Source organism: Palaemon carinicauda, chromosome 2 (genome assembly GCF_036898095.1).
Source record: "Palaemon carinicauda isolate YSFRI2023 chromosome 2, ASM3689809v2, whole genome shotgun sequence".
Classification (NCBI taxonomy): domain Eukaryota; kingdom Metazoa; phylum Arthropoda; class Malacostraca; order Decapoda; family Palaemonidae; genus Palaemon; species Palaemon carinicauda.
The window spans coordinates 113,338,393-113,365,568 of NC_090726.1; the positions used below are offsets into that span (position 1 = coordinate 113,338,393).

The 27,176-nt window shown below is 42.4% G+C and overlaps 1 protein-coding gene across 2 annotated transcripts in view; it reads right to left on the reverse strand.

The window, feature by feature from the left end:
* The window catches only part of LOC137626535 (nucleolar protein 9), a 538,921-nt gene that overhangs the window by 116,230 nt on the left and 395,515 nt on the right, over positions 1 to 27,176 (reverse strand). For both annotated transcript variants that reach the window (XM_068357589.1, XM_068357582.1), the window contains exon 8: positions 19,618 to 19,803. In XM_068357589.1, coding sequence (XP_068213690.1) covers positions 19,618 to 19,803 — 186 coding nt within the window. The remainder of the gene's footprint in view (positions 1 to 19,617; positions 19,804 to 27,176) is intronic.

The following is a 27,176-nucleotide window of genomic DNA, read 5'->3' on the forward strand; positions in this document are numbered from 1 at the left end:
AGGGTTAAGTCGATACCAATATCCTAGGAGATTTAAGAGCAATCCCCTTCCCTCTGATTAGCCTAGGCTATTCTCAGTTTTCTTTGCTGTGAACCGAGCTCTGGCAAAGTTTTACTGAGACGTTCCGTTTTCTTTCTCCTAACCACTGCGTCGGTTTTGAGTTTAGGACGGGACATCAGAGTATCAGTCTGTGTTAGACATCTCCCTGTCTTGGTGAAATGATTTCCCAGGTCAGGTTAAGCTGCTCTTTCAGGAGGCTAGACCTCCCTAAGCCATACTTGGGAGTTTTGTATGACAATTCCCCCTTCTCTGGCCTAGCAGACAGTCCTGTGCTGGTAGACCCTAGACCGAAGAAAGGATTTCTTCATTGCCTAGGGTCTCTGGTACGAGATTCTGATCTCTTGCGAGTTGGTGTCCTACGGACATCCTCTCCCTTGACTAACCCAACCTGGGGAAATGACTTCCCCTACCTGAAGTTACTTTATGAGATCAGAATCCTTTAGGTTAAGTAGTGCCTTCGGACATTACCTTACCCATAGGACACCTACCCCCTCCCTGCTATCCCTTTCGTGTTGAATGATCCAACACCCTACTGGCCGTCGTTCTACATTGACCCTAGGGTTCTTGTAGGACTGGCCTGAGGTTCCCCGTCTGCCGCCCTACCGGGGGGTATCCTCATATTCTTTAGTGTTCATCGGTCCTCCCTTGGACTGCCTTCCATTATCCCTCATGACTGGGATATGGTTGGGTGAAAGCCCGAATTTAATTCCCCCTTCCACTTGAACCCTCCTTCTGGATACAGGTCGGCAAGACTGAACCCTTGCCTTCCTCCATCCTTTCTTTCTCTCGTACTTTCATACTGGGCCAAAGACATTGGACATTCGGGTACAGACTGCCGGCCGCTGAGTTGCCGGCCACCCATTCCTGGTCCTCTGCCGCCGACTGCCTTGGGTCCCCTTGATGGAAGGATCCTCGGCTGCCGGCCGGCAGAACCACCGCCGGCCGGCAAAGACCGCCGGCGGCCGGCAGAGACCGCCGGCGGCCGGCAGTTACTTCTGCCGGCCGGCAGTGCCGCCCCCGCCGGCAGCCGGCAGGGCTGTTGCCAGCCGGCAGAGCCACCGCTGCCGGCAGAGCCGTTGCCAGCGGCCTATCACTCAATGTTATGAAGACAATACTTGCCTTCAATAGCCCAGAATAGGCCGGCAGGGTCCGGCAGGCCTGACAAGTCTGACAACTTGTTGCCAAACAGTCAGTACTGTAGCCTAAAGTTTTTCCAACCTACAAGGTGCTTCATGGGCAGCCTATTGTGAGACCATCACATATAAGAGAGCGATTCTCTCTTCCTTTAATGGTTATGATCCATTAATGTCCTTAATCCCCATTATTGAAACTGGAAGATTGTGTTAAGATACACTTATATCATAGGATATCATCTTCCCCTAAAGATTCTTAAGAATTCTGCTTTCAATATTGGAGGAGGTCATAGCAATTGGCTGGACAGGAAACACATGTAGGTGTCTTTCCTACTTATAGCTTACCCTATCCAAGCTAATATAACATATTATGTATGTTGAAATTTGAGAATTTCACTGAATACTAATAGGCTTTTCCTTTCTTTACAGGAGGAGCATCCCGAGTGCGGGAATAGTTTTTGCAGGGTCCGCAGTAAGAACTTCTGCGGCCTAGACATGTGCAGGGCCCATGCTCGCTGCGCTGTCACCAAGGGGGCTCTCAAGTATTGGGACCCGCAGGTATGTACTGTTTGTGACAACCTAGTAAAAGAGGCTTTTGATGACCAAAAGTCCACTGAATCAAGGGACGCAGCAATGGAGAAGCTGCGTAAATGGGTCAGGGGTTTCCAGAAGAATACTTCTGGCCCATACCTTCCTAACGAAAGGATGAGGGCATGTCTTTTCCCTAGGGCATCTTTGGATGCGGTTATTCCCCAGGCTCAACCTGAGATTCCCCTTGTTCAGATTCCGGTAGAATCTGAAGTTTCGGATGCCTTGGAGAACATCCAACTTGAGGACAACATGTCAGTTGTCTCAGAGGAGACTGAGAACAATCTCCTAGTGGAGGAGTTGGATCAGGCGGATGAAGTTCCACCTGAACCACAAACTGAGAAAGCCGATACGATTTCAGTGTCATCGGCCACAGAGAATGAGCCGGTGCCTTCTACTTCCTCCACTGCGCCCCAACTGGATTCGCTTACGAGTACTTTGCACTCGTTGCTGTCCACGGTGCAAGACATGCAACAGAAATCGACCGAGAAGGAGGCCTCTTTTCGGACCGAGATACAGCAACTGGTTGCGGCACGTTTGGCTCCGAAGAAGCTAAACGTTAAGGATCTCCCTGCCTTCTCTGACGTTAACCCTTGGAGGTACGCAGAGCACATGCCCATGTCGGGCGGGAAGATCTTCCTCTCGGATAAACTAGGTACTGTCCCAGTAGAGGAAATTGAATTCTGACCCAGCAAAGGGGCCTACCCGGATTGCTACGTCCGTCTCAGGACGGAACCCGCATCCAAAGAGGAGACAGAGCCCAAGGAAACGATTGTCCTTGAACTCTCTAAGGCTCAGGCCTTATTTACCACCACCTTAAAGGAGAGGGCCTATACTAACTCTAAGGTGCCGGCTCTCAGCAAGAAGCACCCGTCCTTCACTGCTGATCCTCAACGTGCCTTTCCCTTTATGGACAAAGGGCTCAAGGCAGCCTCAAAGGCAGTCGAGGCAGGGAAACCGTGCCCTACACTGGAAGAGTGTAGACCCTTCTCCCTTGCCTTCCCATCAGACGATGCAGACTGGAAGGATGTTCACAACACCACAGTCGGGAAGCTGGAGGCAGATATTGCCGGACGACAGTTCGGCGAAGACCTCCACAAGCTGTCGGACTTTCTCCTGCGTAGAGAGCAGGAGACAAAAGAACGCTTGGCCGCTTCCTTGTCTCTACAGACTGGCCTGGAGACAATGGCAAGCATCCCAGATAAACCAGACATGTACATGGTCTTCGCCAAAGCCCATCTGGCGACGGTGACTAAAGACCTGTACAACTTTATTAAAGCCAGAAGGGCTTGCAGAGAATTCGTGTTCACCTCGGTTGAGGTGAGGCACGAACCCAGAAAGCTGATAGCTTCCAACATTTGGGGAAAAGACCTCTTCCCAAGTGAAGTGGTCAAAGAGGTCGTGGACAAAGCCGCCACTGAAAACAGGATCCTCCTTCCCAAGTGGGGCTTGTCCACCAAAAGGAAATCTTCAGCTGACGAGGGTCCCCAGCCGAAGAATAGATCAAAACGACCTAGAGTGCCCTCTCGGCCTAAGCAACAACAGCAGCTTCCCGCGGCCACGGTGCCCCAGACGGTGGCACAACCACCCACCACCTTTCAACTGGTGCCCCAAACCCTGGCGACTCAGTCACCAGTGTTCACCCCAGTGTTTAAAAGGCAGTCTATGACCTTTCGGCCGAAGTCTCGAGGATCCTTTCGAGGCTCCTCCAGACGCCCCTACAGAGGTAGGGGCAACAGGGGTGGAAGTGGCCAAGGAGGTAAATCCTCCTCCCAGCACTCAAAGTGAGATGCTACCGGTAGGAGGGAGACTCTTCTACTTCTGGGATCGTTGGACCTTCGATCCCTGGGCCCACAGCCTAATCAAGAACGAACTAGGGTGGAGTTGGAGCTCAACTCTACCAACCTTCCCTCAATTCTTCCAACACTCAACCCCCATATTGGAAGAATATGTTCAGGAACTCTTGAACAAAAGAGTTATACGGAAGACGAAGTCCATCAGATTCCAAGGAAGGCTATTTTGTGTTCCGAAGAAGGACTCGGAAAAGCTCAGAGTAATTCTGGACTTGTCACCACTAAACAAGTTCATAGTAAACTACAAGTTCAAAATCCTGACGCTTCAACACATCAGGACCCTGTTGCCCAAACGGGCATACACAGTCTCCATAGACACGACGGATGCTTACTGGCACGTTCCGATCAGCCGTCAAGTTTCCCCCTACCTGGGATTCAAACTACAAAGAAGACAGTATGTCTTCAGAGCCATGCCCTTTGGACTAAACATAGCTCCAAGGGTATTCACCAAGCTTGCGAATGCAGTCATTCATCAACTACGCCTAAAAGGAATCCAGGTGGTAGCCTACCTGGACGACTGGCTGGTGCGGGCAGCATCCGAACAAGAATGCAGGCAAGCCTCCATTGAAGTGATCCAGTTCCTGGAACACTTGGGATTCAAGATCAATCGGGAAAAATCCCGACTGTCTCCAGCTCAGAAGTTTCAGTAGCTGGGCATCCACTGGAACTTGCAGTCGCACTGCCTTTCCATTCCATCACAGAAACGGAAAGAGATAGCGGGATCTGTCAGAAGCCTTCTTCGATCCGCAAGGATATCAAGAAGGCAACAGGAGAGAGTGTTGGGGGCTCTCCAGTTCGCCTCAGTGACAGATCCAGTATTGAGAGCACAATTAAAAGATGCATCAGGAGTCTGGAGAAAATACGCATCAAACGCTCGAAGAGATCTAAAAAGACCGACACCAAATCGTCTGCGATCCCTACTCAAGCCATGGTCGGAGGCCAAGAACCTAAAGAACAGGGTTCCCTTACAACCACCTCCACCGTCAGTCACCGTTCAAACGGATGCCTCGAAAGACGGGTGGAGAGGTCACTCTCACCATCGGAAAGTCCAAGGAACCTGGTCTCCCCTCTTCAAAACCTTCCACATAAACTTCCTGGAAGCCATGGCAGTTTTTCTTTCCCTAAAGAAACTGAAACTCCGCTGCTCAATCCACATCTGTCTGGTTCTAGACAGCGAAGTCATAATGAGATGCCTAAATCGACAGGGCTCGAGATCGCCTCACATAAATCAAGTGATACTAGCCATCCTCCGCTTAGCGGATAAGAAGAGGTGGCACTTGTCAGCAGTCCACCTTTAAGGGTTCCGCAATGTGACAGCGGACGCTCTATCCAGAACCAAACCGATAGAGTCAGAATGGTCCCTAGACGCAAGATCGTTCTCCTTCATCTTACGCAAAGTCCCAGGACTGCAGATAGACCTCTTCGCAACGAGCGACAACAAGAAGCTACCCTGGTATGTAGCCCTGTACAGTACGAGGATCATCTAGCGGAAGCAATGGATGCAATGTCCATAGATTGGAACAGAGGGTCCAAGATCTACCTATTCCCTCCAACCAACCTTCTGCTGAAAGTCCTCGACAAGCTGAGATCCTTTCGGGGGACGGCAGCAATAGTGGCCCACAAGTGGCCCAACAGCGTTTGGTTCCCCCTGGTAATGGAACTACGCCTGAAACTGATCCCGTTGCCGGACCCAGCTCTGACTCAGCAAGTGCAGAAATTGACTGTCTCAGCTTCATCAGTGAAAACCCAGAACCTTCATCTCATGATTTTCTCCCCTTAGCGGTCAAGAAACGGTTTGGGATTTTTAGGGACAGTATCAACTTCCTAGAAGAATAAAAGTCAAAGTCAACAAGAAGACAATATGAGTCTTCCTGGAAAAAATGGGTGGCCTTTGTCAAGGCGAAGAAACCTAAGGAGATTTCTACGGACTTCTGTTTGTCCTTCATCCATCTTCATGAACAAGGTTTAGCAGCCAATACGATTACTACATGTAAATCCACCCTGGCCAGACCAATACTTTATGCCTTCCAGGTAGACTTTTCCAACGAAATCTTCAACAAGATCCCTAAAGCCTGCGCAAAACTTTGGCCCGCAGCTCCTCCTAAGCCCATTTCATGGTCTTTGGACAAAGTTCTTCATTTAGCATCAACCCTGAATAATGAGGATTGCTAGCTGAAAGACTTGACTCAGAAGGTGATATTCTTATTTGCACTAGCCTCGGGAGCCAGAGTTAGCGAAATAGTGGCCCTCTCGAGGGATGATGGCCACATTCAGTTTACAGATACAGTAATGGAGATCTGAACCTCTTTCCGGACCCGACGTTGCTCGCCAAGAACGAGCTGCCCACTAAAAGGTGGGGTCCCTGGAGAATCTGCCCTCTGAAGGAAGAAGCATCCCTCTGCCCAGTGGAATGCCTAAAGGTCTATCTTCATAGAACTTCAGACTTTGAGGGAGGTCAGCTTTTCAGGGGAGAGACTTCCGGTTCAACGTTATCTTTGAAACAGATTAGGGCGAAAATCACCTACTTCATTCGCAGAGCGGATCCAGACAGTACACCCGCAGGTCATGATCCGGGGAAGGTTGCCTCGTCTCTGAATTTCTTCCAAACGATGTCGTTTGAAAGTCTTCGTGCTTATACTGGATGGAAGTCCTCGAAGGTCTTCTTCAAGCACTACGCGAAGCAATTACAAGAAATTAAGTTTCATGTGGTGGCGGCGGGCAGTGTGATAAAACCCGCTGCTTGATTACTGCGAAGAACAGTGCACTATTAGGGACTTATAGTGAAGGGTGTACACGATAGACTCATAAGACATATCGTGTTGAGTTTTGTTTAAGTGATAACACTATAGACTGTTCTCCCTACACAGGTGACATTAAGCATAATAAACTGACACAAGTGCCAGGCATTCTTATATGCACAGTGTTTTTAGTAACATTGTATAGCGAAACTGCATATTTCCCTTGAGTGGCTAATGTTTTCCTTTTCAGGCAAACCCTTTTTATCCTGTTATTACTGTTTATGCTTGTATGTAGAATTATTCAACATACATTGTAATTGTTTACAACCATGACTTCTATTTTGTAATAAACAATAGAACGAATATTTGCGTCTCTTTCGCCCCAAATATTTATTTAAATAGTTATTCAAATGTATAAGTCAGAGCATCCTTGACTCTTTTGATATTTAAGTCAATACCAGAACTAAGATTCATGGTGTTCCTGGCAAACAGGTAAGATCTTGTTGTACTAGACTGTTCATTTTACTGCTTAACGTATTCCTACACATATATAAACCTGTCCGTCTCTTCACGACAGACCCGGGAGTTACAGTTATCTGCCCTAGCCAATTCCATCCTAGTACAGACTATGCTTTACGTATATGTTGACACTAATATACAAACTGTTTGCTAGATTGTTCCCTGAACTCACAATCCTCGGGTTTTTTCCTCGAGTCTACCCAGACTCTTCCCTGTAGGCCTGTAGGGGGCAGGAAGCACTGACATATTTTATGATCAGCTGATCGATGTATAACTGTAACATCAAGTGTCTCTACGTCTAATGACCGAAGAGGAAAGATTTAGCTCGGGATGAACGGCACTATTGGAAATCCACAGATACATTAATGCTCTGGTACACTTCCATCACGACGACATGGCCTGAGCCCAAAAAACGGATTTTGAGCGTAGCGAAAAATCTATTTTTGGGTGAGGTAGCCATGTCGTCCTGATGGACCCACCCTCTTTTGGGACAAAAGGATAACGAATCCCTCCCTATAGCACTGTATCTGCAACACCTACAAAGCTACAAAGAATGACGGTGGCGCCTCGCGGTGGCGGACAGGCGCACTATTTGCAGAGCAGTAGTGACTCGTCGAGAGCGATGTCTCTGGAACGACTCACCTTATTCTTGCCTCTCTTTCCCCTCGTAGTGAAAGCTCTATTGGGGGTGTAGATAGCTATGAGACGTGTCAAGAATACGTACTCTGATATTACGCGATATCCCTTCGTAAAATTTTAAGGGATATTCGCTCCAGGAGTTAGAATTCTGGATACCTTTGGTAAATTCTCTGGGATATATCACTGTAGTCAAATATACCTAGGAAGCTACCTTTGAAGGAATTTCCATCAGGACGACATGGCTACCTCACCCAAAAATAGATTTTTCGCTGCGCTCAAAATCCGTTTATTTTTCTCTTCGGGTATTCAAGGTTTTCACAAGTAGACTGGGTTCGTTTATCGGCAGTGAATAGCCTAAACTTCGGTCGAGTCGGCAATATTTTGTCATATTTTAAACAGTATACATTTGCTTTGCAGAGTACACGCTATAATTATAAAAGTCAATCAGAGTCTCTCTCTCTCTCTCTCTCTCTCTGTATGTGTAAGAAATAAAAACTTAGTTCACATATGGCAACCCGAGTATAAGAATGAAATTAACATGACCATTGTTAGTTGTGGCGATCAATTCCTCGCTTCAGGTGCTACACGAAACAAAAACACGGCATTCGATTACAACAGCGGATTCTCTCTCTCTCTCTCTCATGTTATACAATACTTATACAACACTTATAAATAGATGAAGAAACCAAAATCGGTTTTCTTATAGTGTCAATTAAATACGAAACGAAAAAATTATACCGTGTATACATCCATTTCAATCGTAGCTTAAAATACGGCATCCGATTTCGTCAGCAAACTACAATCTTTTAGGAAACATAATTTTATTCTAGAAAATTGCTACTCTTCAAATAGTTAATTGTGCTTTAAGAAAACATGTGCATTTGTTTTTAAATTTCGGGTGTGTTTTAAAAATAGAGTATAGCTGATTTCTTTTTGTTTTATTTTTGGCTGTGATCAGAACAGCTGATGTCTAGCTGCCGCTCTCAATAATATGCGCGTACGAATATAGTAACAAAGTATTATTTATACTATTTCTTAACTTATTACATAAGCACCAATGTATTTTAACCTTTCATATTTTTTGTTTAGTACATGTAAAACTCTCTCTCTCTCTCTCTCTCTTTTTTTACCTCTATCTTTCTAACAAATGAAATCTTTGTGGCTTCACAAGGTATATTATATTAAAAATCAATCATGTTTCAATTTTCCTTACTTTCTCCAAACTCAAACCATCTCTGTCACGTCGAACGTTATAGCGGTAACTTAATTGTTCGATGACTTTAAAAACCGGCCTAGTACTTTCTTCTTCTTTTACTTTTTTTCTGACGGTTCCATAATTGAGGTGAGTACAAGTTGACTTATAACTAAATTTAGGAAAAGTATTTTGGATATGGAATGAACAATTATCTTTCGTAACAGTTTAGAATTATCGTAAATTATCGTTGTCATTAGCGCAGTTTGTTATTGTTGATTAAACGCAAAAAAAGTTTCCCTATTTTGGTACGTATGTAGGAATTTTTATGGATACGGTAAGTAAAATATTTGTAATAACATAATATTTACTAAAAGCTTTTAATATTATTAGTTATCACTTTGATCATGCATGTTTAATGCGTTCGTTTGTTTATGATGATCAAAGATGGAGCGTACAGTAAACAAATGGAAGGTTTCCGTTTCAGGCGGCATCTTCAAGAAAAACATTATATAAATGGCATTCATTTCATTTATTTCGAAGTTCTAAGAAAAATTCTGTAATGATCGCCAAAAGTTAAGCATTACAGATGCACTTAGAAGTGAAGGAAGTTCCTTAAATTTACACTTCAGTACTGAATTTGCTCTTAGATCAATAAGTTCCATCTGTATATTACGAGGCATCTTCAGAATGTTATTTTCAGTAAGTGAAAAGGGATTTATAAATGCAAGCATGCAATCTTCTTCAGCAAAATCAATAAAACGACTATCAAAGGCCTCTTGCAGTAATATGATTTTTTCAATGTATTCTGTAAAGTTGGTATTATCTTCAGCACATTCACTTTGTTCCTTTAAATGTGGAAATTGTCTCATATCCTTGTTTTCTAGCTGAGAGATTAACAGTTTTAACTTCATTTTGAATGCACTGATATCATTTACTAGACTAGGAAAAAATTTATCTTTGCCCTGCAGTTTTGAATTTAGGTCATTGAGATGACTGGTAATGTCAACTAAAAATGCTAAATGAAACATCCACTTTTCATCACACAAAAGGGCATTTTCCTCGGGCAGCTCTCCTTTCTCTTTCAGAAAATCATGTACAATATTTTTCAGTTTCAAAAATTTGCTGAGAACTTGTCCTCTAGAAAGCCAACGCACCTCGCCATGAAGGATGAGATCGCCATATTCCATATCTAACAGCTCACAATATTCTCTGAATTCTCACCTATTTAATCCTCTTGCTCTAATTTTATTCACACATTTTACAACTGGTATCATAACATGCTGGAAATTCAAAATTTTTCCACACAGAGACTCTTGGTGTATAATGCAATGATATTTCAGAAGAGGATGACCTAAAAACCTTTCGAGCAAGGCTACAATTCCAGCAACTCTACCAATCATTGACGGTGCTCCATCAGTACAGACACTTAAGAGTTAACTAAAATCTAATTGCTGATTTTCTAAACAGGACTTTACTTTCTCGAATATGTCTGACCTTCTGGTTTTTCCATGGAGTGACTCGAGGCCAATAAGTTCTTCAAATATGTTAAAATTATCATCAATTCCTCTTATAAAAACACTTAACTGGGCTACATCACATATGTCAGCAGATTCGTCTAAGGCTAATGAAAGGAAAGAGTATGGTCAGATACATCACGAGAAAGTTCCTCAATGCGTCTTGTAATTATCTGCTTTGAAAGAGCTATTTTGTTTACCTTTCTTTCAATACTTTTATCACCCAAACATTTTGCAAATTTTTGGAGACAGGGTTTAACAATATCTTCACCATCAGAGAAAGCCTTATGTTTTTTAGCCAACCCAAAAACAATTTCGTAGGGTGCTTCGAGCATTCCCAGACTTTCACAACCTTTCTTAACAAGGAGATTTCGCCTCTTTTTCATATCCTCTTTTTTCTTGACCACATATTCTTTCCGTAACACAGAGCCAAGCACTAACTTCTGTTTTTCTTCTAATTCAACTTGGTGTTTCTTATAGTGCCTGCTAAGATCATGTCTTCTGTTATCTCAGAGAGTGCTTTCACAAACAGTACACATTGGTTTCCTTGAAGGACTCGCAATGAATAAGAATTCATTTTCCCACAGTTCATTAAACTGACGTTTGCTATCACTTTCTTGTTAAACTTATTGAATGTTCAAAAAGAGATGATTTCTTTATTAATCATCGAATCGAAAACAAATAATTTCGTTGAGAGAGAGAGGGGGAGAGGGGAAACTTCATGAAAATATGATGTTTATTATTATTATTGCCACAAACTGCGCAGAAAAAGCTCATACAATATATATAAAAAATAGACATGATAATATACAAACGATGGCACCTAAAGTGCTTGAAAATATATGATTCATCAGATACAACAATATTTCTAAGTTTCAGAAATGCAAAAGTTCAGTTATTCACATATACTGAATTATGAGTCCATCGGGATAACACTCCAAGCGTCAACTCTAAACTGGCTTGTAATTTTTTGTATTGTGCCACACGGAAATCAGTGCTATTGCTTGACGATTCAACGTCAGACAAGTATAACACATGCGCATTTATGGAACAACTCCTGTACAAATGTCCTGGTTATTAACTGCAGTAGATTTTAAATATATATTTTTAAGCAACAATTGAATGCTGTTTGCGGGTTCATGCAACTTTTTGGGGTAATTCACTTCAGGTATATAATGATGGCGCATTATTGTTTAAAGAAGATGACTAATAGATGCACACGGAACAGTAAAATCAAATGAAATTATTTCTGTTTTAGATTAGAACAAATCTCAGTAAAACTCACTTCTAGCTATAAGTGACTTAAATTCTCATTGTATTTTTTTCTGAAAATCAGTATTATCATTTTTATTTTTTATTTTTTTTATGAACAGGCATGTTTTTTTTCTTCTATTATCTCTGGGGTTTAGTGCGCCACTTGCAATCATGCGCATTAGGTTGGCCACCCCTGTCTTAGATAGTAGTTGGGACTTTTGAGGCGGTTAGTGCTCGCAGGAAAGTAAACGTAAGGACTCAGGTTTGTAAAGTTAGGAGAAATACAAATTACTTTAAAAATTTGTCATTTGTTCCCAAACCAAATATAAACCATTGTCCTTTACATAGGAGACTCATCCTTAGGCAGGAAAAAGTACTCTTTCCAACAGGATGGTAAACTTAACACAGGATACTGTACTCAGAATTCATGCATCTTAGAAGATGAAAGAGTTAAGGATCCTATCACCATGTGTACCAGTGGTACAGCAATATCCGAGGGTCCACGGACCTGGCTTCAAGGGTTGTTCTGGTAAAAAAATCTCTGTCGTAGACCTGGCATATATATGCGATGGGTTTGCCTGAGCCAAGTTATATGGCATATATATATGATTATGGGTTCGGCTAGTTATGTAACACTCCCCTCTAGTAAGGAACATGGGGAAAAGACTCTTCTGTACCCGAGTACACAATAACCACATACTGAGTGGGGCTTACCTGCATCGACGTCCAGCTGGCGAGGTCTTTGAAGCTGTACCCCAAGAGAGGGAAAGATTGAAAGGAAAAGAAAAAGACAGTCATTTTACTTTTGTCCCAGACTTACAGAAATTTCTTGCCCTTGACCCTAAGTTAATGGACCTGTAAGAGGAGTTTAGGTAGGGTGTACAAGTACAACAGGCCATAGGACAATTGTGTGGAGATATGGGGGTAGCATCCTACAGGTAATGGGTGGTAAATGTCATCTGACATTACTTTCCCTTTATCTGTAATACCTGCGGCACAGTGAGATTCTTAAAAATTGTGCTTACACCTCTGACTTGGAGCATTTTGACTTGAGTTTTTAATGAGGAGGGAGAAGGTGGCAAAAGGGTCTGGTAAATGAACTCCCTTAGACCTGAAGAAATTCTTCTTTGTTACTCTTTCTTCACCTTAGTGCTAACTAAAGGTGTTGCAGGTGTGGTTGCAAAGCACAAGAGTACCCAAATCAGATCTTTGGTTACTTTTTCCTGGTTCATGGTCAGGAAGGAGACATCAGGAGTCAAACAATGATTGATTCTGGTTTTTGAACCGCGATACCTAGTATGAAAGACGAGACTTGTCTTTATCTCCCGAAATGGCGATCGTAAAAGGAGAGACTATGCCACCCGTAGACCTATTCTACCGATATCCACTTAAGGGGACCATCCGCTATGGTGTTTAACATAACTTTAAAAAATTGAAAATCGTTTTATTGTTTCTATGTATACAGAAACATAAAGTACATGCTCTCCAGAAGTTTCAGCTAATTATTTTTACAAATGAGGAAGATAAAGCGGTCTTTGAATGATGAGGTCATTCTTACTGCGTCGTCTGCATGACTGAATTTGACAGAATCGTCTTTGCGTGTTTATTTTTGCATATACTGTATATAGCGATTTTTCCACTTATGTTCCAAAATCTTGTACGTCTGGCAGAGATGAAAGGCATTGGTAGAAGGTAAGTGAATGTAAACTACGATCTATGAGAAGAAATGACAGAGTTCCCAAAGGCGTATAGAAGTTATAATGCACGTATTTGTATACTTGTAGTTCGTATGTATATTGTGTTTTCACAATGTTCTCGTGAACTTTATAGCTAGGCTAATGTTACCTAATGTCAAAGAATGAACAAAAAGTAAGCAGAGAGCAACAAAAAAGAACCAAGAAGAGAGGGAAACATGAAAACAAGTACAAAGCTGGTACATTTTAACTAAAACTCTGGCAACAATGAGAGGCTGCTGGCAACTCATGACACCCTTACACCAAGAGTATTAGTAAACTTAAGGTTTAAATACCTCGTTAAGGGTGCGTTCATGTAAGAATAAACAATAAAAATACAAAGTAAGGTTATCATAATAACGTTATCTTGATTTTTTAAAAGAAAAGAAGCAATTTATAGCAAATCTTTGGGAGTTCATAACTCAAAAACATACTTATTCACACTTAGGTTCATTTTTCTAAATTATTTACTGTTTGATTTTAGAGAGAAAGATATCAATGAAAAGAAGAATAAAAATCCCAAAATTTTATGAACAAGAATTTTTATTTTCTTTTTTCTCTTATTTTCATGAATATTTGACATCTAGACAAAGAAAACTAAGAAAAAATTCATAAAAAAAGAAAAAGGAAAATAAAGAATCTGTCTCACAGAATTATTCAATTTATAAAGAAGTTTTCAGTGTATGATTTTAATACAATTGGTGTCATATTAGTGAAGAAAAATGTACCTAAAATCTTTTTAAAAATCACAATTTCTGCTAATAATTCAAAAAGTTTTTTATCGAATGACTTGAAATTTTTATATGATGAAGGTATTACATATGTCTAAAACATATAGGAATTTGGGTATTTTGAATCTTTAGAAAAAAAAATGCAAGACAAAGTGGACAGTACCCTTAAGGAAGGAGACCATTCTAAGGATGAGGATCTTGTCCATAGTTGGCTTCAATTACTTTGGAATATTTGGCCGTTATGGCAAGCTTAATCAGTTGGGTAAAGCACTGATCTCTTGGAGCCCTCATCAGAACAGTAGAAGATGCAAGTATTCTCTACCAAATGCCATTTAGGAGCTATGAGCATCCTGCTAGGGTTAAGAGCTATTCAAACTTTGTTAAATGCTCCTCTAAGAGGTAGCACAGTGATAATCTTAATATGGCATGGTTGTTCCAGAGATGTCGGATAGCAGTCTTGAATCACACCTCTAGCTCTGGTATAGGCAAATGGAATACCGGAAGATTTCAGTCAGGGAGGATGCACATTGGTGGACTATCAACAACTCTCCGAAATCATGATCCCGACTGTTATCTAGGGAAGCCAAGACCACCCAAAGACAACTCTATGAATCCTCTGGTTAGTTGGCCACCCAATGCGTTCCTTCCACTTATTATTATTATTATTATTACTATCCAAGCTACAACCCTAGTTGGAAAAGCAAGAAGCTATTAGCCCAGGGGCTCCAACAGGGAAAAATAGCCCAGTGAGGAAAGGAAATAAGGAAATAAATAAATGAAGAGAACAAATTAACAATAAATCATTCTAAAAAAAGTAACAACGTCAAAACAGACATGTCATACATAAACTATTAACAACATCAAAAACAGATATGTCATAAATAAACTATAAAAAGACTCATGTCCGCCTGGCCTGGTGGCTGAAAAGGTGATTGCATTGACCATTGTTGAATCAAAGAATTCTTAGTTCTTCAGACTGATTGAAATGTCATCACAGGGCAAGTATTAAGGAGATAAGTGTTTCGTGCTCCAATTTGTCAAAGTGACACCGATGTACCTAGTCTAACTACTGTCCTGATGCCAGAGAGTGCAGGAAGAGTGCTCTCCCCAAGGCTCCATATTTCAATGTACCCAAGAACAAAATAACATCGGAAGTTATGCAAGAGAAGCCAAGCTTCCAGAAGGTTGACTTTGTTCAGCCTTACTCCACATCTCTTATGGGATCCTCTCTTACTGGATCTGACTTCAGTTGGGGTCACTGCCCAGAAACCAGAGATGTTAATTAGTATTAGAAGTAACATGGAAGTAACACGTCCAAAGGGCCCCGTTGGGAATAAGATGGGCCCCAATGCTAGAAGGACTAGCAACCTCTACTGAAGAGAGGAAGAGGAGCACCACCTCCCGTTGGTGTGGCAGGTGATCCCGGGATAAGAAACATTCCCCAGTTTGGAGTCGTGTCTCTCTTAGATCTGTGAGAATTTCTCTGACCTCTCTTGATTTGTCTTGATGTCAGATTTTGATCGGGTGAGATAAGTCCATCATTAGAAAGGAGGACAGTGCTCCTCCAGTTCAGTCCATATTAGCCAATGGGCTAAGTGTTTCAGAACCAATCTGTTGACCAATACCCAAGTTGATAACAGAAAGAGGGTTATCATTCAGACTTAAGGAGCAGTCCAGACCGAGGCAAGGACTGTCAGCTAGAACCCCCTGCTCACCCTGACAAATCGAAGATATCCTCTGAAGACGAGATGCACCAGAACTTGTGGCTAGCCTCCTAAGGTGCATCGTCCTCATGAAGTCCAAAGGCCTGGCTGCCTAATCGCGAATGGATTCAGTTCCCAGTTTGGAATGATTCCCAAGAAAGACTCGTTCTGACATGGCCAGTCTATGACTTGTGTCCAGCTTCCAGAAGTCTTTCCTACATGGACAAATTGAAGAAATCTGAGGAATTGTTGTATCCGTTTGGAGAGACGTAATTTTTTACTTCCACCTAGACTTCGCCTGAAGGGCCACCAATGCCGTTGACATCTGATGATACGACTCCGACGAAGTTGTTTTAAGAATAAGAGGGGGATAAAAAGAGATGATCGACGAGATGAGTAATCCGAGTAAGATATCAAGCGCTCCTAGTTTGTCTCTGTTATTAGCATCCTCCCACTGGAGGTGCCATGGGTGGACTGCTTCCAACCCTTTTTGGGATCACTGCCCTTGACAGAGACGTAGAGCCTTTGTATTACGAGGTGTTCGTTACTTCTGGTACTCGCAAGCCTAACTCAAAAGATAAAGAACCTTGCTAACAAGGTCTGGTGAAGAACAATCAATGATAAAAGGCATCACCTAGAGCGATCGCGAGTCATAGCTAGATTCTACTCCATTCAGTTATCAACCTTGTTTCCTCTGTTGGCAAAGGGAAAGACCTTCGACTGCAGTCTTAAGCCAAAAAGCCTTGTTGGGCAATAGCCTTTGAGACTTGGGGGCAACAGCATTTGAATTCTTTAGGTCTTGGTTGGCTCACCGAATGGTAGCTAGAAGGTGTTATAACTGATAAGATCCAAAGAATTCTTGGTGTCGGGTAAGAAGGCGAGGATATTTGACCAAACATCAAACTGAATTCTACCAAATAGAATCCATTGCCATACCCAAATGGTTAAGTCTTCTGCATAAGAGTGATGAATGAGAGAAAACCGATCTGTTACCGTACCTGGTGCTCCACAAGCCCCAATGGGATGCGGCAAAAGTGAAGGAGGAAACTATACGGCCTTCAAATATTTCCTCTGGTGGGAATACTGGGAAAACGCCTTGATCTCAGCGAGATCCTAGCCAAAGCCTGAACATCCACCATATCTAGAGGCACCAATGGTTGACTGACCAGGGAGTAACCAACAAGGCTTGTGGCACGGGTGTATGATTGAGATTATCTAAGATCGCCTTTCCCCTTCTATTGAGGGAAAGCCTTTTGGGGCCTCAGGATGTTGACTGAGGGGGGAAAACCTTAGAGGAGTCAGAATGATCATACGTGTAATCATGGCAATCCTTCTCAGACCCAGTTCACTGTCGGTGCTGAGGGGGAAAGAAGCCGAAAGATATCTTTTACTACTCGAAGAGGGGAGTGTGATTCCCCCGACACCCAGGCCTCTTGCAAATTCCGTGTGTCTGCAGTCCCCATGGGTTTCTGTTCCTCTGAACATTCTAGTATTCTTGATCCTTCTGAGGCGTGAGATTTCCGAGAGCAAACGAAAGAGATGATAATCCTCCTTTTAGCTATAGTGTACTCAGGTTCGAATACAGGCAAACTTTCCTCTAATCGGCAAGATGCTGTGGAGGTCCTTCACGTTTTCTCTCTAACACTGAGGAGAGAAAGAGGCTCAGACCCATAACCACAACATACCTTGAAGATTCAACTAGTTGATGAAAAACATCTCTCTTTGGTCAAAGGCTGCAGGGAGGAAACAAATCCCAGAGAAATACCTTCATAGCACCATTTAAGTTGCTTACTCTCTACACCCCTTCAGAGTGTACCATCAACAAAAGTGGGGAATGACCTAGACAACGAATCCTTTAAAGGTTTAGCTCACTCATGAATGGAAGAGGCAAGAGACAAGTGACAATACCCTAGCAGAACAGTGCCCTAAAACTGACCATATATACACATGTTCTGCATCCAAGCCCCTCTCCACCCAAGCTAAGACCAGGGAGGGACAGGCAATAGCTGCTGATGACTCGGCTGGTGGACCTCTGGACTTACCCAAACATTCTATCCTTAGCTCACAAAGATGGTGAAGTTGCAAACACTACAAGAAACTATAAAGCTTGAGCATGTCTCAAACCCCAGTCCAGCAGATCGCCAAGCATGTATGTCTGGTAGATATGTTGGCAAAAAAGCACTCCTGGGGTTATGCTAATAAGGGAGGAGCATCTGTTCGCGCGCATCTATGAGATGTGCCTGTAAGGGAGGCAATCTGGCAAGGATCGTTGGAATAATTGCTTCAGAAGAGAGATTTGAGGAGGAGCATCTGCTGCAAGAGAAACTCGAGGATGAAGCTTCTGGACGAGGCACGTCTATAGGAGAGGCGAGTGTGGAAGAAGCGTTTTCTTCAAGAGGAACTCCAGGATGAAGCGAGTTTGGATGAAGAATATCTGGGCAAGCTGAATCTTGAGACGTGCCTCATCCAGACACGCCTTTTCCTCAGACATGCCTCATCCAGACACGCCTCATGTCTGGATGAGGCATGTCTGAGGAAAAGGCGTGTCTGGATGAGGCACGTCTCAAGAAAAGACACGTCTGGTAGAGTCGAGTCTGTAGTTGAGGTGCATCTGTGGTTGAGGCACATCTGTGGTTGAGGCACATCTGGTTGAGGCACACCTGTGGATGAGACTCATCTGATTGTGATGCATCTGGTTGAGGCACGTCTGGAAGAGGAGGAAGGCCAAATCTAGACATTCCAACAATCTAGATGAGCTGCATCTGTGGATGAGATGAGTCTGTCAATAAGGTGCATCTGGGAGGAAGAAGAAGAATGCATCTAAGATCCTCGGAATGATCTGGCAAAGGTTGACTAGCAACCTTGCGAGCAGGTTCCAGGAGCTGTCTGCTCTGGAGGAGACCTGCTGAAGGGACAAATTCCGGAGCTCAAAAGGCCGAATATGGTATTCTAAAATGCTTGCATGTCCATGCAAGAGTGAGATCCTCTGGAGGGGCAGGTGATGACTAGGGTTTCTCAAGGGAAGAGCACCTGGAAGACAAGTATCATATGAAGGTCTCTGAGCAAGTCAAGAGACAAAGAAGATGGTGTCAAGGTCCCAGCAGAGCTAATGATTTCTCTGGCAGGAGCTGCAACTGCTCTTACGACAGAAGGGCCCCGAAGACATGCCTGCACCAGCAACTCTCAGAGAAACCTTGAAGTGCAAGATGGGTCGCATCTCACATGTCAATCTGAAATAAAAACTCCCCTCGGGAAGATGCTATCATTTCCCAATGAGAAACTGGAAGGACACCCTACCTTGAGGCTTGTTAAGGTTAGAGGTCAACCCCCCTTGCTGAATAGCCTATGGAAGGGCCAACGGAGAGGGGAGAAAGTGAGAGTTTGAGGATAAGCGACCTCAAAGATGACTCAAAGGTGAAGATATACTGAAAACAGTTTTTCCTTGAAAGACGACCATTAAAACTAGAATGGGTCTCGAATTCCCGTCCCGTAGATGTCAAGCCAAAGGGAACTTCCAACACACATTTGTCCCACAAAGCCCTTGGCTGCATTTGGATCCTCTGCTGGAAAGCATGAGAGGCAAGGATCACTTTCCTCACTCAAGAAGTTGGAAAACCTCCACCGAAAACCCCTTGAAAAAAAAAAAAATCATAAACACACTGGAAAAGAAAATAGAATAATATTAAGTTTGCTGAAACTCCAGCCAGTGATAATGTCTGTTTTCGCCTAGGCTACTATCTAAGTGGTTTGTCAGCGAGCCACCAGGGGGATAATTACCTCCCCGCTACCAGCAGGTAACTAACTACCTGTAGGTCGTTGACAGGTCGTTATAATTTTTATTTGCCGTATCCAATTTCACTGTCATCATTCTTCTATGCAAAGGACAATACATGTAGTTTGTATTTGTGTAGGCACAACTTAAGGTTAACAAAAACAAAATCACTATCTCAAATTCACCTTGATTGTTCGAATAAAATTCAGGAAATCCTGCAATATGAGGGCACCATGTAATGATACTGAAGGTAACTGTCCAGCTGATGCTCTTTTCTTATATTCATCATAATTCAGGAACCAAAGCAAGCAAGGGGCTGTTGACAGCTGACGCTCTTGTGGCTCATAACATCTAAGCAACTGTGTCATAGCCTGGGGGAAAAATAAAATGACAAAATCTTCACATTACTGGAAAAAAAAAATTAATTTACAGTAATTATTTCTAAAATCATTTTAGATATACTTCTGCAGAAAGAATGACATCAATATACAAAAATAAATTTTTAAAAGTAATTTGTATTTTTCCTAAGCATACAAACCTGAGTCCTTTAATTAGGGAGATTACTTTGATGCGACCTGGATTCGGTCTTTGAAAATGGATAACGAGCAGTTATACGACCAGTGAGGGAGTGGAGCAAAGCCCCACCCTCTCTCACAGTCAGTTATCTATTCAAAATGGCTACTTCAACCCAGGACTTACAGGGATGGTTTAAGGAGGCAATTTGCATTATTTATTCCTGCATGAACATACAAACCCTTTTCTTTTAATTAGGAAGCCTCACTACTTCGCAGGTTGGAAATCTTCTTTGAATCAAACTGGAAGATTCTTTTAACTTCTCTGGAAGTAATTATTGCTTGGTCAGAGGCGAGCAAAGCAAATCCACAACCAACCAACTGGTTCTCCAGTCGGGGCATCTGATCATGCCTTGATTTCATTAGTAGTGAAGACTGAGCAACGTCCCTGATATATCATACTCTTGTAAAATTTATATGAAATCCCAAGCAGACTGGAATGGGATTTTGCATGATCTTTTGTGCTTGAATTGGTCACAATTATATAGTAGTGTAGATCCTGTTGTCACTTTGAATGAGAATCTAGTCAACATAATTGATAGGCGTATCCCTTCTCGTGTGCTAAGATACAGAGTGAAGGACAAACCGTGGTTCAATGATGATTGTGGACGTGCTTATTTGAAGAAGCAGGAGGCCTATCATCTTTGGAAGGGTAACAGATCAGATTTGACCTGGAACAAATATACTCAGCTTTGAGCTTTTGCTCAGAGAGTTTATGCATCAACTGAAAAGGAGTACAATTTAACCATAAAAGAAACCCTTTCTGGTACAACTCAGGAACATAAATGGTGGTCTACCCTTAAATCTGCACTCTTTGGTGTAGATGCAACAGTTCCTCCTTTACTTAAACCAGATGGCTCAGTCACTCACTGTCCAAGGGAAAAGGCAACCCTGTTGGCTGATTATTTTGTGCAAGTTAGCAAGAAGAGGAGCTTTTAGCACTTGTTGGAGAATTGGTAATGTTATCCCTCTATGTAAATGTGTAAATGTGTGTGTGGTAGGTCAAGTCCCACTGATTACTGCCCAATTTCCTTAACTCCCATATTATCTAAAGTTTTGAATGTCTTAATAGGTTTGCTGAAGGTAATCATCTACTCCCTAGTTTGCAATTTGGTTTTTGTAAAGGCCTTGGAGCATGTGATGCCCTACTTACAATCTCCAATGCTGTACAGAAATCCCTTGATTGTGGTTGGGAAGTTCGTATGATTGGTCTTGATTTTAGTGCTGCCTTTGACCGTGTTATTCATGAGGCCCTTGTTTTCAAACTGAAACAGTTGGGAGTGGGTGGGTAATTTCTTAGCATTATTATTGACTTTTTAAGTAATAGATCTGAAAGAGTTGTTGTTGATGGGCACCATAGTGAGTATAGGAATGTGATATCCGGTGTTCCACAGGGAAGTGTTCTTGGCCCATTACTTTTCATACTATATACACATGACATGTGGTTTGGCCTAGAAAACAAGCTTGTTGCATATGCAGATGATGCTACTCTCTTTGCATCAATTCCATCCCCTGAATGTAGATCTGGGGTTGGTGAATCCCTTAATAGAGATTTAGCTAAAATTAGTGCATGGTGCAAATTATGGGGTATGAAGTTGAATCCTAACAAAACTCAAAGTATGATTGTAAGTAGGTCAAGGACGGTGGCTCCTCAACATCCGGATCTCAGTATTGATAATGTTTCTTTAAATTTGTATGACTCTTTTAAAACTTTAGGTGTGATTCTCGACAGCAAATTTACTTTTGAGAAACACATTAGGTCTGTGTCTTCTTCAATTGCACAAAAAATTGCCTTATTGAGGAAGTCTTACAAGATTTTTGGTGACCAATCTATTCTGAAGAAGTGTTTTAATTCTTTCATTCTACCTTGTTTTGAGTATTGTTCCCCTGTCTGGTGTTCAGCTGCTGATTCTCATCCTAATTTGTTGGACAGAAACTTACGGTCTATTAAATTTCTTATTCCTGATCTAGATATTAATCTTTGGCACCGTCGTTCAATTAGTTCTTTATGCATGTTGCATAAGATTTTTCATAACTCTGACCAACCTTTACATTCAGATCTCCCTGGACAATTATATCCTGTTCGTAATATTAGGCAGGCAGTTAATTCTAATAGCCAGGCCTTTTCCATCATAAGGCTCAATACTACACAGTATTCTAGAAGTTTTATTCCAGCTGTTACCAAGTTGTGGAATGATCTTCCTAACCGGGTAGTTGAATCAGTAGAACTTCAAAAGTTCAAAGTTGGAGCAAATGTTTTTATGTTGACCAGGCTGACATGAGTCTTTTTATAGTTTATATGACTTATCTGTTTTTGATGTTGTTAATAGTTTATATAGGACATATCTGTTTTGAGGCTGTTACCGTTTTTAGAATGATATATTGTTAAGTTATTCTCATCATTTATTTATTTCCTTATTTCCTTTCCTCACATGGCTATTTTTCCCTGTGGGAGCCCTTGCACTTATAGCATTTTGCTTTTCCAACTAGGGTTGTAGCTTGGCCAGTAATAATAATAATCTGTTAATCATAGGGTTGATAAGAATGATATGCCCGGGGGTTTATTAAATGTACCATACCAAAATAAAGGGAATCCTTTTACCGAAGAAAATGTCGGTCGAACTGAATAAGCATATGACTACTGTAATGGTTTTGTACCAGATTCACCAGTCCCCAGCTCACATGGGGGATAAGGTGATATGTTTCAAAGAAGGGAGCTCTGAAATGTAACTTACCAGCATCTAGTCCAACAAGCTTTTGATGCTTCAACTGCTGACCCCAATAGAGGGGCACATGAATTAATAAGAGCCAGTTATACTACATTCATTATTATTATTATTATTATTATTATTATTATTACTAGCCAAGCTACAACCCTAGTTGGAAAAGCAAGAAGCTATTAGCCCAAGAGCTCCAACAGGGAAAAATAGCCCGGTGAGAAAAGGAAATAAGGAAATAAATAAGTGATGAGAATAAATTAACAATATATCATTCTAAAAACAGTAACATCGTCAAAACAGATATGACCTATATAAACTATTAACAACGTCAAAAACAGATATGTCATATATAAACAATAAAAAGACTCATGTCAGCTTGGTCAACATAAAAACATTTGCTCCAACTTTGAACTTTTTAAGTTCTACTGATTCAACTACCCGATTCGGAAGATCATTCCACAACTTGGTAACAGCTGGAATAAAACTTCTAGAATACTGTGTAGTATTGAGCCTCATGATGGAGAAGGCCTGGTTATTAGAATTAACTGCCTGCCTAGTATTACGAACATGATAGAATTGTCCAGGGAGATCTGAATGTAAAGGATGGTCAGAGTTATGAAAAATCGTATGTAACATGCATAATGAACTAATTGAACGACGGTGCCAAAGATTAATATCTAGATCAGGAATCGGAAATTTAATAGATCGTATGTTTCTGTCCAACAAATTAAGATGAGAATCAGCAGCTGAACACCAGACAGGAAAATAATACTCTAAACAAGGTAGAATAAAAGAATTAAAACACTTTTTCAGAATAAATTGATCACCGAAAATCTTGTAAAACTTTCTCCTGACTTAAGCCAAATCGAACCCTTAGACAACATGCAATTCCTTCCATTAAGTCATAAAAGTGCCAAGGGACTTGAGGGTTCAATCTATCACGTAGAATTCCATGTGGTCTATTCTTGAAACCTGTTTTCAAAACTTGGCCCACTAACAGGTTCCTCTTGAATGAGAGATGGGGCAATACCCAGGATCTCGTAAGCTATAATCCCGGCCGGAACTTCAACACCCTTACCAGCTGAGTCATGGGCTCTTGTGATCGTCTCACGAAGCCAGAAGTAGATCGTGCTCCTTGACACCTCTTTCTTGGATCCACCAATGTTAACGAAGTCTCTCCTACACTCAGGCCTGAGATGTTACGTCCTCATCAGATAGTATCACAGCAACCTTGCAGGACACAGGAGCATCTCATCTTTATCACCACCCCACTCCTCAACCAAGAGTGAGGGGATGGAGAAGAACTCGGACCTGGAGTCAGGCACAGCCGGATTCTGTGTCTTCGCTACAGAACTAAGAGAGGCCTCCTTCCATCGACAAGAGTGGATAACTAATCAAATGTAAAAGAGACCAAGTGACTCGTTCCTGAGCAAGAAGACTCTTCAGTGTCAGTTCCCTGTTTGACGGCATGTCTAAAAACTCAAACAGGGTATGCGTAATAGCACTGAGAACTAAAGTCACATCCCATTCTGGGGGACTGAGGTCCCGGGATGGCCAAGACTGCTTGAAGCTACTCAGGAGAATAAACAGGAGGCTGAGAGGTCTATACCATTCAGTCAAAAGACCATACTCAAGACAGTGTTAGCCTTTTACGGATGCAACTGGGAGACGCTTCTCCCGACGAAGGAAAACGAAAAAATATGCGATTTACATTGGAGACGCTCCGACCGGAGAAATACCCCTTCTACGACACCAATCGCAGAAGCTGGCCTACTTAGATGGAGTCGTAAGCTATCACCCAACGAATCTACAGACTGGTGGTACTTCTGCCAGTTCTCCTGACAGAGAAGAGTGGGCCAGGGGTGTAGTTCTCTCAGGAGGGACCTCAACCAGATGATCAAGCAGATGGAATCTTAAGCTATCACCTAACGCTCCCCTGGATGCTCCAAGGACTCCGGCACAAACAAGCCCCAGGAGCCTCACCAAAGCATGAACAGACAGCCTTTTGCTCGGAGATGTTGGATAGTCTCCACCAGTGAAGAAACAACAACTCCATGGACTAGAGGTACCCGGTGCAGCTGACAGAGAAGAGTGGGGCGGGAGGGGGTAGTTCTCTTGGGAACTCAACCAGAAGAGCAAGTAGATGGAGTCATAAGCTATCACCCGACACTCCCTGGATGCTCCAAGGACTCAGGCAAAAAAAAGCACCAGCACCCTCACCAAAGCATTAACAGACAGCTCCATGGGTTTAGCATCAGCAGAGTGGTCAGAGTATGACAACATGATGTTTTCCATGATCAGTTCCTTTAATTACTCAAAGGAACAGTCCATCGCCGCAGTCCATTTCAGTTTCCTGGCCCCTTGAGATTTCCATCCTCCAGTTTTCATAGATAACGGTTTGGCTATCTGTGAGCAAATAGGGATGAACTTTCGTTGGAAGTTTACTAATCCCAGATATCCCTGTAGCTCTGCTTTCTGAATGTACTGTACTCTGGTAGCTTGCACATACCAGAACGTCCAACCAGATGGCCAAGATATTTAATCTCTGCCTGAAACCAAGAACCCGTCCTGAGTTTTATCTTGATTCAATGCTTCTGGAGAGTAGCCAAAACTTGTTCTACCAATTTCAGGTGTTCCTTGAAAGAAGCTCCAAGGATCAAGATATCAATGTAGACTATCTCCTTGGCCTTCAGAAACTCCAGTAGAATATTTTGTATTTCTCTCTGGAACACAGCAGGTGCATTATTCAGTCCAAATGATGAACTTCTAAACTGCCAGTATCCAAAGGTGGTAGACAAAGCCATGTACAGTGAGCCCTCTCTACTTCGCGGTTCGACTATTGCGGATTCACGACTTAGCGGATTTTTTTCATAACGCATGTATATACATATATCGAGGATTTTCCGGAAATTTCGAAAATAGCCGCGATATATGAAGACCCCAAATATTTCGGTAATTCCATTAATAATTAGTAATATCTGCTCTTACTGATGGTTCATTGTATTACATAAGACATATAATTCAGTACAGAAAGAAATAAAACACGAAAAGAGAATGTGATCATACGATAATTCAGTATACGTAGTAAAATTAAATTGAACATGAAACGCAAATCAGATGCAGTCTGACTTTGTCATATTTGAATGGTGTAAGGCTGCTGATGGCTACTACTACAAATGTAATGGATGTGCATCTTTTCCATGAATCTTTTGTATGTATACGTATGTAGTACTGCATCCAATAATATTCTTTGTTGCAAAAATCACATCTCGAATAAGCGTACATATCCTACAACAAAACAAGTGTAAAATAGCGTACGTAAAGCATACTGTATATAGTACCTTGTATTTGAATTTGTAACTACTGCGTAGCATGTAAGACGGACTGTGATTGGTTCCAGTGCTGATAGATGACGAATCAGCTCCCAAGTTTTGTAATCTAGCCTGTGATTGGTGTTTTGACCGCTTCTCCGATCCGCAGCATCTTCTCGCGGCCACTTTGTTTGCCGCTCTCTCGCCGGGTAGATGCTGCTACGTTACTGTGTAACTTTAATCTGTGCTGTGTGTGACCGTGAGTTTAAGCTGTTTACTGGGGAGGCTACTGCTGTGGTAGGGCACCACAGTGGGGGGTTGGGCTTGCCCGGCTGACGTTCTGGTGAGCATCTATTCTGATGGAACCGGAACTGAAACCAGTCACCTTTAACCTTTAAGGCTGGTAGTGAGCCTAAACGCCACTGAAAAATGATGATGATTGCTGAGAAGGTGACACTTCTCGATATGTTCAAAGAAGGCGGAAGTTACGCGGCCGCAGCCCACCATTTTGGAGTGAACGAATCCAATGTTCGCTACATTAAGAAGGACGAGGCGAACATTAGAAAGACGGCTGCCATCACCTTTAGCAGGTCAGCGAAGCGAGTTGTTACCGCTCGTAATAAAACGATCATCCGTATGGAAGGTGCTTTAGCAGTCTGGATTGCCGACTGCCGGAAGAAGAACATAGCCTTGGATACGAACACCATCCGAACCAAGGCTTTGGGTTTGTATGAGAATTTTGCGGCAAAGGAACCTCAAGACGACGATGGCGACCATGCTGAAGAAGACGAAGATGATGTACTAGATGAACCTCAAGCAGGGACATCCACTGATTCCCAGCCTCAGAAACAACGTTTTTCCGCCAGCAAAGGATGGTTCGCGAAGTTTTAGAAACGCTTCGGCCTGAAAAGCGTTTCCCTGCATGGCGAGGCTGCTTCCGCTGACACTACCGCTGCTGAAACTTACGCGAATGAGACATTTAAGAACATTATCACTGAAGGTGGATACAAGCCGGAACAAGTGTTTAATATGGATGAGACCGGCTTGTTTTGGAAGAGAATGCCGTCGCGAACTTTCCTGTTCAAAGAAGAAGCCAAAGCCTCTGGCTTTAAAACATTAAAAAATCGTGTTACCCTTGTGA